Source organism: Malania oleifera, chromosome 9, assembly GCF_029873635.1.
Source record: "Malania oleifera isolate guangnan ecotype guangnan chromosome 9, ASM2987363v1, whole genome shotgun sequence".
NCBI lineage: Eukaryota > Viridiplantae > Streptophyta > Magnoliopsida > Santalales > Ximeniaceae > Malania > Malania oleifera.
The window spans coordinates 8488691-8501611 of NC_080425.1; the positions used below are offsets into that span (position 1 = coordinate 8488691).

Genomic DNA, 12921 nt, shown 5'->3' on the forward strand with positions numbered 1-12921 from the left:
CAACTCCTCTACAATGAGCACACTTGAGAGGAGTGACTCTAGGTCATCCATCTTTTCCGCCACTGCCACTCTATCCACCTCAATAACTTTTGCAGCTACTTGGTTGAAAACTAGAATCACCGTGCATGGCAAAGATTGTCCTCTTAAAGCTAGATGCACAAGCAAGATAATGTGTGGTGAAGAAGTATGAAGGACGCGAGAATAAACATTGGAAAATGATGGCAACTCTGCACTACTATCTAGGACCGGACTGCCTTGAACTTGGGTTTCAAACCTACTAAAATTTGAAGAACTATCATCTGCCCTCTCTGCTTTTGCATCTTATGTAAATCGGTGGTTATAGATTGCACAATGTTAAGCTCCTCACAAATACGTTTCATCTCTCCAAAATACTCAACAATGCTCCTATCTTCCTGCTATAACTAAAAGTACTCTTGGAATAAATCATACATACGTGTAATGTTACTAAGTACAAAAGCTTGGTATAATCCCAAATCTCCTTGCATGTTTCTAGATGCATGCACATCCATGCAATCTTAGGGTTCCATCGAGTTCCATAAAAGGGAAACAATCAAAGCACCTTCTTGAGAATGGACTTCTTTTCTCTTCTCGTTAGGAGGACCAATTGGAACAAGTGGTCAATTTTTCCTAATCCAGCTAAATAAACCCTAACAGCCTTAGCCACTGAACATAATTCTTTCAATCCAACTTTTTGGTTGTTATCTGCAGCAGCGATGAAGGAAACATGTTTTTGAGATTCATAGACTCCATCCCAACACTCACAAACCAGACCATTGACAAACAAGAGGAACAATCAAACTAACCAAGACAACCATGAATGAGGTGAACCACCGAAACTATCATGGACAAGTCACCAACAAACTGATATAACACTGCCACAGCCTCACAAAATCAGCTAATGAACACTGCCACTGCTCCAAGAGACTCACCAATTGCCTTTACTAATGTCGAACAACGTCTAGCGAATTACCATGAGTGCACGGACGAAAAGGATTGGATCTTTGGGCAAAAAAAAAAAGCCAAATAGCGTGATACTTTGGTCTATAGAAGGAATCAGAACATTATGGAGGAAAAAATTAGAAAAAAGATAGCCAGAAACTCTCTCATGTGCCAACACATGGGGTCAGGACTGCCGGCAGTTGGCTGGCGCATGGGGAGGTTTTCGATGATGGGATATTGCAGGGTTATAATTCAAAGGGTTCTGTCTTTGGCTATCTGGTTGGTTTGTGAAATAAAGGTTGTAGTGCTCCTAAGAAATGCAGCAACAGGAGGGTGTTTTCTAGCGATGATTGAGTTTGGTTTGGTGGTAGGGTTTAGGTTGATTCATGCTCTGATACCATGTTGAGATTTTTTATTAAATGAATAATCTAACACAACGCTAGGTCTCTCTCCCTCTATTTATAATACATATCAAATACATTCTATGACCATAATACCCTTACTAACTCTCATTTATTGACATAACACTAACACGATACTAATACTAAAAGACTAAAATAACCATTAACAATATCCATGAAACTTCTAAACTTTGTTTTTTTTTTTTTTTTTTACATGAAAATATAGGCAAATGCTCAAGATCAAATTCAGATCAAATGCTCAAGATCAAATTTAGATTTTTCTCTCATTTTCTTGATTTTGATCAAAACCATAACATTGTGAGTGTTAAATCATCCAAAAAACAAATGGATAACAAGCATAATCCAACGATCTTTTCTTCACCCTCAAAAGCATAGCATTGTGAAATAAATTTGACAACTAAACTGAGGGTATACCGAGCCACTAAAAATAAAGTCCCCAAAGTACAAACAAATTTCTTCAACAACAACAACCAAGCCTTATTGCCACCAAGTGGAGTCGGTTATATGAATCATTTTCCACCATTTTGCACTATCTAGATCAATATTCTACAAAAGTCGGAGTATCGAAAAATCCATACTAAGGTCCATTCTAGGTCTACAGCCTACCCTTAACCTTCATACTACCACTAATATCAAATCACTCCCTCCTCCTCACTTGTGTGTTCTTTGGCCTAAGTTGCAAGTCTCTAAAGTCCTATGAACATTTTCTCACTCTATGACATCCTTGGTATAATAGCTAGTAAGCAATCATGTAAGCCATGGTTTAAAGACTCGTACTAGATCAGATGGAACTGGCCATTGTTTCAATTTGAGTGATGTCACAAACCTATTTTGACAAGAGCCAGAGCTAACCCCGCCAAACCTGGACGACTCGATGTAACCTGGTTTGACCCGAAACTCATGTAAGTTGACTCAGGCGCTCATTTAAAAGGGTAAAAAGGCTTTTAAATTTTAAAAGCCACTGAAATTGAACTCGGGACCTCCTGGAAGGGTGGAGAGAATCTTTAGCAGCACACCAGACAATTGTTGTTGTTTCCTTTGTCAACATAATATATTATATATATATACATAATCAACTTATTTCATATCCAAAATGTATATTAATCTTCCCACAATCATTAAATGCGTATAAGTAATATACAAATTAAATCAAATATTAAACTTATAAGTAATATATATAAATTAAATCAAATTTTAAACTCTTTTACCTTAAATAAATTCTTGGAATCAAATTACCTTACTCTTATTCAATATTTTATAAATTAAGCAAATCTTAAACTCTTTTACCAATTTTAAAATTTTATTAATTGAATTAAATCCCTCCCATTATTATTTAATATTAGTTTGACTACTAAAAATAGTTATCATTATATAAATATATACGTGTATATGTGTGTATATTACTCTAGTATTATAGGATCAACTGCTGGTTCAATCGGTCTAACCAACCCAATGGCTTCACCAAGTTGGTCACTAATTCGGGATTTTAAACTATGACATAAGCAAATGAGAATCATGTGGGAGATCGTAAAGCAACGGAATTCATCACTAACACCTATATAGGCAACAAGTGTCAGCAAAGGAAGCAACTAGGCTAAACACGTTTACAAATGCTAGTGAGTTTTATAATGACTGATGAACACTCACCCTCCCCCCAAAGAGTTTTTTACGATATTCTAACTATGGGACCAAGAAACATAAAATTGATCCACGAGTCATTCCCATTTAATGCTAAGGAATAAATGCACTAAATAAATAAAACCTATACTACTATTTACATACTGGTTACCAACCCATGTATACAAGACAAGTGATCACAGGCAAGCATAATGCTCTAAACAAGCTCTGCTCGTGACATTCTCCATGCTTGTACAATTGATGTCGTTGTAGACTTTGATACTAAGTACTCTTCAACTTTGTCCACAAATAGTTCCATGTCTTCCGTTGACATCCAACCGATTTCTTCATCTTCAAGGCCTACAAAGAGTTTTTTACTATATTCTAACTCTAGGACCAAGAAACATAAAATTTATCCACAAGTCACTCCTATTTAACGCTAAGGAATAAATGCACTAAATGAATAAAACCTATACTACAATTTACATACTGGTTACCAACCCATGTATATAAGACAAGTGATCACAAGCAAGCATAATGCTCTAAACAATATCTACTCATGACCTTCTCCACGCTTATACAGTTGATGTCATTGTAGACTTTGATGCTAAGCACTCTTCAACTTTGTCCACCAATAGTTCCATGTCTTCCGCTGACATCCAGCCGATTTCTTCATCTTCAAGGCCTGCAAGGATGACTTCAACTTCTCTTCTAACAGGTTGCATTGTCTTCAGTGATGCTTTGGTTGACTAACTTTTGCTCGGGTCTTCAGTGATAGCAATGAATGACTTGAGGAAGCTGATGTGAAACACAATATTCATCTTCACCCAAGCCGGATGATCAACCTTGTAAGAGGCCTTCTCGATTTTAGTCAAGACGGGGACTGGTCCATCATATTTGTGACATAGTCTCCTATCTCGGCCTCATAGTGACATTATCTATTCTAGATGGAGCTTAAAAAGCACCAAGTCACCCACCTTGAAGTGTCATGGTCTTCTTATGTGATCTACCCACTTCTTCATCCTCCACTTGGAAGCTTTCTCTAGGTAAGCTCAGGCGATCTCCACGCCTATTTCCATCCTTTAGTGAAGATCTATGCTCTCAAACTCTTTCCTCTGTATAGCTCGTCCACTATGTGAAGTGCCAACGATTCTTGGCCTATTTCAAGCTCAAAAGGGCCCTTGTTGGTCATTGAGCTCTTTTAGGCTTTGAAATAGAACTAGGCCACGTCAACTAGATGCACCCAATGCTTCTAGTTGGCAATGCTGAAATGGACCAAGTACTTTTCTAGTAGCTCGTTGAATCCCTTTGTCTATCTATCTACTAATGGGTGGTAGCTTGAAAAGATTCAAGCTACGAATTGAGAATTTTGAAAAATTATGTATAGAAATTCCCTATGAATCTTGAGTCACAATCAATAACAATGTTCTAGGGAACAATTCAATACTTCATAATCTGCTTGAAGAACAATTGTGTTGTCTCCTCTATGATATAGTACTACAGTGCAAGTATGAAAGTACTATACTTCAAAAACATGTCTATAACCATGAGTATATACCCTGCGACTCCAACTTTCGATAGGCTAGTGATGAAGTCAAGTGAGACACTCTCTTATGGTCTCATTGGTACTTGAATAGGATCTAACAGCCCTGCGATCTTCTTCCGTTGCACCTTATCATGCTGGGAGGTCAGGCAAGTTCAAGTGTACCTCATCACGTATGTGTGGCTAGTAGTACCCCTACTTCAACAATTCCAAAGTGTGTTGCCAGCCTTGGTTGCCTACCCACATGGTGTCATGACACTCTCTCAGCCAAGGTCATAAATTTTGATTTCGTCTCAAATTTCAAAGCTCCAAAAGTACGGAAATTTTGGCAAAAATTTCAATTTCGATTTGAAAAAAATAATGGAAATCAATAGTAAAGCATGGAATTCTTTTATGAAGCCTTAGAAGTGATTAAAAGACATAATAATGTAAGTTTTAGGACTAATATATTACAAGTAAATACATCTATGTGGTGTATGAGGTAGAGAAGTTGTAATATAATATGTGCATCAAACGTATTTGTAAGATAATGTACATTAAACATATTTAGTGAATCAGTTAATAAAAATGAAATTCATAAATCATTTAAATATTATTTTTTATACAAATAATGATAATTTAGACATGAATGGTTAAATAAAATGTTGTTGTAAGTTTCTTTTTTCATATAATTTCAAAAGCACTTATAATAATCTTTTGTTTCGATAAAAATAAAATTAAATAATTTAAGAGAGATATTTCACTTCACTCCTAAATCTCTCATTTCAATTTTGAGGAAATTTCATTGCATAGTTCAATTTTCAACAAGTTTCACTAAAATTTTGAGATTTCAATAAATTTCGGATGATTCATTGAGATTTTGATGGAAATTATACAAGACGGAAATCGACTACCATTTCGGTTTCGAGGGTCATAGAAATTGAAAATTTCAATGGAAATTTCAACAATTTCGTGGAAATTTAAGACCATGCTCTCAGCAATGTCTTCCTCAAATCACTAGAACGAGGCACAAAGAGTCAGTTACCATGTGTCATTATCAATCCTTCCCACATCCAAAACTAGAGAGCTTTGCTCTCTTTCACCAGCTTAAAGAGGTTTTAGGCAACTGGATCTTTGACAAGGTTCTCCTTAATGCACTCCTACATTGTTCCGATAATCTTGCTTATTGTCAAATGTGTTACCATTTTTAAGGCCACAAGCTCAGCCTTTCTGCTCAGTGCATCTACAACTTCAATCATCCACCCCACATTGTGCTTGAATGAGAAATCATGCTATGCTAGAAATGCTAATAGGCCCTTGGGTGAAAACTTTTGTTAGAGTAAAGAAATGACTAGCAGTCAAGATATTTGTTTTCACCACGAATTTCAACTCAAGTAGGTATTGCCACCACACGCAAAGAATATATCACCATTAGCATCCCCTTCTCTTAATTTGTGTACTTTCGTTCACCTTCACTAAGCTTACAGCTCTTGTACGCAACAGGGTGTCTATCCTATAGCAAGACTCGACTAAGGGCATGGTCTAATGCATCTATCTGTACCTCGAAGGGTTTCATGATGTCCAGTAAAGCAAGTACAGATCTCGCATCATAGCTTCCTTCAAGTTGTCAATGGCTCCTTGGTACTTCTCTGTCCAGTTCAACCTATGACCCTTCTTCAACAATTTTGTTAGCCGGGTAGTTCTCCCTAAGTACCCCTCTACGAACTTCTAATATAGATGGCAAGTCCAAGGAAGGAACGCAGCTGCAGCAGTGCAGTTGGGATCTTTGAATCTTGAATAACATTCACCTTCTCCAAATCCATCCATATACAACCTTGTTCAACCAGACAATCAAGGAATTTGATGCTCCTCAGAGCAAAAAAGCATTACTCTTTCTTCACATAAAATTTGTTATCTTTAATCCTATCGAACATCTTCCATAGATGCTCTTCATGTTCCTCTTGAGTGGAACTGTAAACAACAATGTCATCCAAGTACACCATGACAAACTTATCAAGGTACTCATAAAACACCTAGTTCATCAATGCACAAAATGTCGCTAAAACATTGGTCAATCTAAACGGCATCACCAAGAATTCATATGCCTCCTACTATGTCAAGCAAGTAGTCTTTGGCACATCACCATCTGCTATCTTCACCTAATAGTAGCTTGCCCACAAGTCAAGTTTGGTGAAGTACTTAGCATGGCTTAATTGATCAAAAAAGTGAACAATTAGTGGGATAGGATTTTTTTTGTGGAAAGTCACCTTGTTAAGCGTGCATTAGTCCACACAGTGCTTGTTCAGGGCATTATGCTTGCCTGTGACCGCTTATCTCGTGTGCTTAGGATGGGTTTCCATCATGTAAATACTAGTGTAGGGTTATTTTCTGCTAGTAGAGTCTTTGTAAGTCAAATAAGGCAGTTTGACTCCTCGGTCACTTTGATGTTTCCTAGTGCCAGGATGATAATTACATAAAAACCTCTTTAGGGGAGGGTGAGTGTTCATCAGTCATTGTAAAACTCACTAGCAATTGTCAACGTGCTTAGCCTACTTGCCTCCCTCTCTAAGTACAACATATCAACGGAGGATTTGTTAATGAATTACGTTTGCTTCAATGTTTACTGCTTGGTTGCCACGGCTTTCACGAATTGATTATTATTTCCGCTGCTATCTGATTGAATGTTAATGAAAGTACCTTGTGGATGAATGTTGGTAAACGATAGGCTGGCTAGTTAAGCAAGAGTGCTTTAGCTAGCGCCACACGGACCCTTCACAACGGTGTGAAAATAGTCGGACCATGACACTTTGGCAGGACGTATATAGCCTACTATAAAAAATTCATCAATTTGCGTCATCAACTATGCTAATTCTAGAGGGACCATCCAATATTGGCCCTTTAGCAAGAGGCTTCAACCCTAGTAACGACTCGATCTCATGCTCCACACCCCATTATGGAGGCAAGTTGTGCAGCAACTTATTCGACGTCACAACTTTATACTCATTCAACACATCTTGAATGGTATTAGGCACCCGCTTTCGCCTACCTCTTTTCACCACCAATGTGACAAGATATGGTTGTTCACCCCTTTTCAAATCGTTCTTGAGTTGCATGGCCATGAAGAACTTCTCGCTATCCCCTTTCTTCACAACGACTTGCACCATGCAAGGGTGGTCTCCCATCAAACAAAGAGAATCAGCAAACAGCATTGGTATGCCTTAGTCTCCCTCAAGAATTCGAAATCATCATTTGCACAACTATAAAATTTGCATGTCCTGCCCACTGTCCAAGCTTTAGAATCACTTGCTTGACTACTTCTAGAGTAAGTTGAGTTGTAGATTTAAACACTTTTATAAGTCTTGAGTCCTTCTCCAAGTTCAATTTGAGTCTCTGCATTTCTTGTGAGACAAAATTATGGGTAGCCCCTATCCACCACAACATAGGTGCTCTTCCCATTGATTTGTAGATCCACAAACATTAGCCCTTTTGCTTGGGTAACTTTTTGGTTCTTTTGCTAATGGGTTTAGTAACCGAATTGCACCCATCCTCGGGGTTCTTCCTCATCCTCATCATCTTCTTGTGCCCCCTCCACAATGATAACTTGCAAGGCAATGAGAGATGACTTGTGAGGGCAATCAGTAACTCAGTGAAGGTGAGACATAAGAAGCATGCCAACTTATCCTTACTAGTGGATGTGTTGATTGATCAAGACGATAAAGCTTCCTTTGAACTTAATGATTTGATGTCAACTCCCCACTTCTGAGTTTGCCATTCTTGAAAGACTTTCCACTATTTATACCCAACATGCCACTCTCTTTGAACATTTCGAACTCTAGCCAGTGTAGTTAGTTAAGCGTTCTGCAACAACCTATACAGTAGACAAGTTTTGAACTCTTTGTCAATGAAGTTCTGCCCTTGTCCACGATTTCAACCAGTCAAGAAATTAGTTAGTTAAGCTTATCTTTTTCTAATTTGTCCTAGATATCTAACATCAAGGCAAAAAATTGTTTCACACAGTCCCTTACTATACTAGTGTGTTGAAGGTCTTGCAATTTGCATCGAGCACTTTACTCAACATTTTCAGGAAAGAATTAGGTCTTTACCTCTCTCTTCAAGTCTTCATAAATATCAAACACATACTGTCCATTTTGTATTTTGTCATACTTGGTATGCCATCAGAATTTAGCTTCACCACTCAAGTACATTGTTGTCATGGATTCTTTTACCTCATACAAGCCAATCCTTGCCGCATGAAAGTTATGTTCCATGTCAAATAAGAAGTTCTATAGCTCCTTAGCATCATGTGCACAATCACACGCTCAAGGTTCTGGCACCCTTGTTGTTCCATACTCCACTCACATAATGTTGGAATTCCCAACAGCATGAACCATCTAGTTCATCTTGGCATTAAGATACCCCATTTGAATCTATAAAGCTTCTACCGCAGCGCAAAAGTCCTCCAACATATCCACAAAGAACCCTATTTATGTTTTTGTAATCCCTCCATTACATCAACACATTCAACAAGTCTAGCCATCTCCGCAACCACATAGTTGGTTGTCTCAACTTGCACTCTAGTGCCTCAATACTATCAATATTGGTTTACATGGTCTCTTACCAATGCTTCACACAACTTACAATACGAAGGAAACTAAATTCATTGAAGCAATTAATCAAGCTCCAGTACCAACTATCACAGTCCGAACACCCACACCTTGTGAAGGGCATGCGGCACTAGCTAAAGCAATCCTACTTAACCAATAAGCTGAAAGTACCGCAATTTACCACAAGAATGCATTCACAAGAATCATAGCCATTGAATGCGAAGTAAACAAAAGCAATAAGCAATCATGGAAGCAAATGTGAATCACATAGTAAACTGTAAAGCAACACAATTACTAACATTTTCGTAGGCAACATGCGTTTAGCAAGGCAAGCAAGTGGGCTAAACACGTTTACAAATATCAATGAGTTTTACAAAGATTAATGAACACTCACCCTCCCCTAAAGAGCTTTGTACACTATTTCTAACTCTGGCACTAGGAAACATAAAACTAATCAAGGAGCTCATACTTCCATTTTACACTAACATGTAAATACACTCAATAAAAAAACCTATACTGCTATTTACATGATGACTACTCATCCCATGTACATAAAACAAGCAGGCACATGCAAGCATAATGCCCTGATCAAGCTCGACTAGTGAAACCCACCACGCTCAAAATGACATAGGAATCCTTGTATATATAATGTTGTGTCAAGTGCCATCATTATGCATCACTTCGAGGCAATGACCTCGCCCCCCTTGTTCATCTTCTATTACATTTAGGTGGTGAAAGTCTTAACACTCAACACATTGCTCAGCTGGGGCACAACCCTCCTTCTTGGCTAGGCTTGTGTCTAACAATGTGTAGAAAGAATTAAGATACTAAAGGCAAAAAAGGTAAAGTTAGAATATAACACTTGCTTTGATGTCATCACTAAGGGCATTATCTATATAATTGTAGCTCCACGGCTGGAGAGAGAGATTACGTCAACCTTCAACCTTTACTTTTGGATGCAACAACCTTACCACGATACATATGAAAGGAACAAACCAAGAAAATATGGGGCACACAAACAGACACACAGAAAATCAATTCTTAGGGATAAATGCTGCCATTAAATCAGGCAATCACACTTTAAGCCATTGTAATGGAATTTGGCATGAACAAAATTCTTCGGATGAAAATTTTTGCCAAATTAGGTCCACTAAAAAATTAAAATTGATGCCTTTGGAATAGTTTCAATGTCGCTTAACCATGCTAGCTAATATACAATGCAAAAAGGATTTAAACAAAGAAAAGAAAGAAAAGAACAGAACGATAACCAAATTAAAGACTATCGTCTAGTTGACTCGTGAACTGTACGCGACAACATCAATTGAGTAATAGTAAGCATTGTTGATTTAATCTTATGCTTATGGCACTCATCGCTTCAACAAGTAAATAAACAAGTTAACAAATGTGTAACTGTCACAATTAAGAACAATACCGTGCCTGCAAGCAAATGGAAGCGAAATATTCTGGGACTCAGCAGTGTGTAATATGTATTGGTCCTGCGTTGGAAAATGTCAAAAACACCAAACTACTTTACTCTTACCTCTTCAAAAGCCCGCCTACTCGGTTAAAGCTATTCTATTTTCTTTTTCTTTTTTTCTCTCTTCTCTTCCCGAGAAACGAACAAGACAAAATCAAAGGTACCTCAGGAACGAAGAATTCATGGACGATTCCGCGTTGCCGATCGTGGACGGTGACTTTATGGGATGAAATTGAGGGGGGGTAATTGTTCGTGCGGCCTGAGACACCCGCCGGCGTCTGGAGCTCCGACTTCGTTTTGCGGCGGCATTTGGACAAACTGGAGGGATGAGTGTGGGAGAATGGCAGAGGAACTCGCCGGTAAAGAGAAGGTTGCCGGTGAATTAAAGACCAGATATTGCAGGGAGGTCGAAGGTCCATGCAGAAGCTCTCTCTCTCTCTCTCTCTCTCTTTGCTGGGGTTTGTGCGCAAGAGGAAGAGATTTGGCTATTGGCTGCAACGGGATAACGGCATCGTTCTTTGATTTTAAACAGCGTCGTTTTCTACTGTTTTGTTTTTCTTCCGAAAATGCTCACCATCCTCTTAAAATTTAAATATAAAACTTTAACCTCCAAATTTGGACAGATGTTTAAATTTATATTAAATTGAAATAATATGTAATATAAATTATATTGAAATTTATCACATCCACTCAAATTTAAATTAAGCCTAAACATAAATATAAAAATTTCAAACTTTAAAAAAGTACCTAAAATATTTTATTATTTTATTAGTTATGAAAAAATATCATAACGACGTGTCGTTCTAAGAAAAAAGATTTTACAAGTTTTTATTATTTTTTATAGGTAAAGTGAGTGATTATGGTAAAACCAAAACTACCACATGCAAGAAAAATCCTCCAAAAAGATAGGGGTCAATAAAGCAACTTGCACATGCCATTAGCCAATATAAGAGGAAACTAATATCGTGCCAAATAATTAACCCATTACAAGTTACAATAGCTTCCCTTAGAATAAACTCTTAATGAAATCATAGAATAAATTTTTACTAAATCCTTTTTCTTTAACTTGGGTGGTTGTCAAGGAAAGGATAGATCTTTCGAGTTCATCTTTCTTGTTTAGGGAAGACTATAGTTTCTTAAGAGTTAAAATTAGGGGAAATTCTCTTTAGGTCATTTTTCTCTTGTATGAATAGTCACCAAGGTAAGAATAGCTCTTATTTACCACCTTTCATTTGTAGACAATAAACCTATGTCCATCCTTGTGTTAAAGGAGGACAATATGGCTGAAGATAAGTACTCTTCAGGTCTCACTCTCTTAAGCAGGTGGTTGTCAAGGTAAGAATAGATAATCACTACCCTCACGTAGGTAATTAACTAGCCTACGCCAACCTTCTTTGTGTCATGTCGAATACTTCATACCTTTGTAATGGATTGTACAACACTAGTTATAACACTCTTAACCAATCAACTAAATATACTGCAATTTCACCATAAGAATCATTCACAACTATCGAATATAAAGTAAGCGGAAGCAGTGAACAAGCTTGAAAGCAAATGAGAGTTCCGCGGTAAACTATAAAATAATGCAATTCATTATCAACATCTTTACAAGTAACATGTGCAGTGATGAAGGCAAGTTGGCTAAATACATTTCTAATAATTAGTAAGTTTTACGATGATTGATGAACACTCACCCTCTCTAAAAAGCGTTCTCTTTATTCTAACTTAGCCATTAGGAAACATAAAACTAATAGAGGAATCATACTCTCATTTTACACTAAGGCAGTATCACAATCAATGAATAAACTTCCATTACTATTTACATGATGGTCACCCATCCCATGTACACATACAAGACAAGCGGCCACAGCTAATATCCTAAACAAGCTTAACTCATGACATATTGTGCTATAATGAGGATGACAAGGCTAAGAACAAAACTTGAGAATATAAAGTTCTTCTATGATCAATTTCATTTTCTCTAACTCAACTGGTTGAGAATAGGTCATCACTATAAATATTTGCATAGGCAAGCAAAAATGTCCCTTCCTTGTGATATAAAAAGGATAACATAGCTAAGAGTTTGAGTTGAGAATAGATTTTCTTCAAGTCTATTTTCTCTTAATCTAGTGGTTGTTAGGGTAAAACTATGATTTCATTATCCTTATGGAGGCTACCAACCTAAGTGCTTCATTGTGATATCAGAAGGATAACATGGCTAAGAGTTGGACATGATAACAAGTATTTCTTAAGTATTTTTTCTATTAATCATACAGTCCTTATAGTAAAAATAGATCTTCTTACTATCCTAATTTAGGC

At 37.2% G+C, this 12921-nt stretch overlaps 1 protein-coding gene across 1 annotated transcript in view; it reads right to left on the reverse strand.

Moving 5' to 3' along the window:
* LOC131164979 (ferredoxin C 2, chloroplastic) overlaps positions 1-11169 on the reverse strand; it is a 40139-nt gene extending 28970 nt beyond the window's left edge. Inside the window, exons 1-2 of the mRNA XM_058122556.1 lie at positions 10767-11169; positions 10558-10621 (exon numbers count right to left, since the gene is read on the reverse strand). Of these exons, the coding sequence (XP_057978539.1) occupies positions 10558-10621; positions 10767-11021 (319 nt within the window). The 5' untranslated portion in view covers positions 11022-11169. The remainder of the gene's footprint in view (positions 1-10557; positions 10622-10766) is intronic.
* Positions 11170-12921: the final 1752 nt, after the last annotated feature.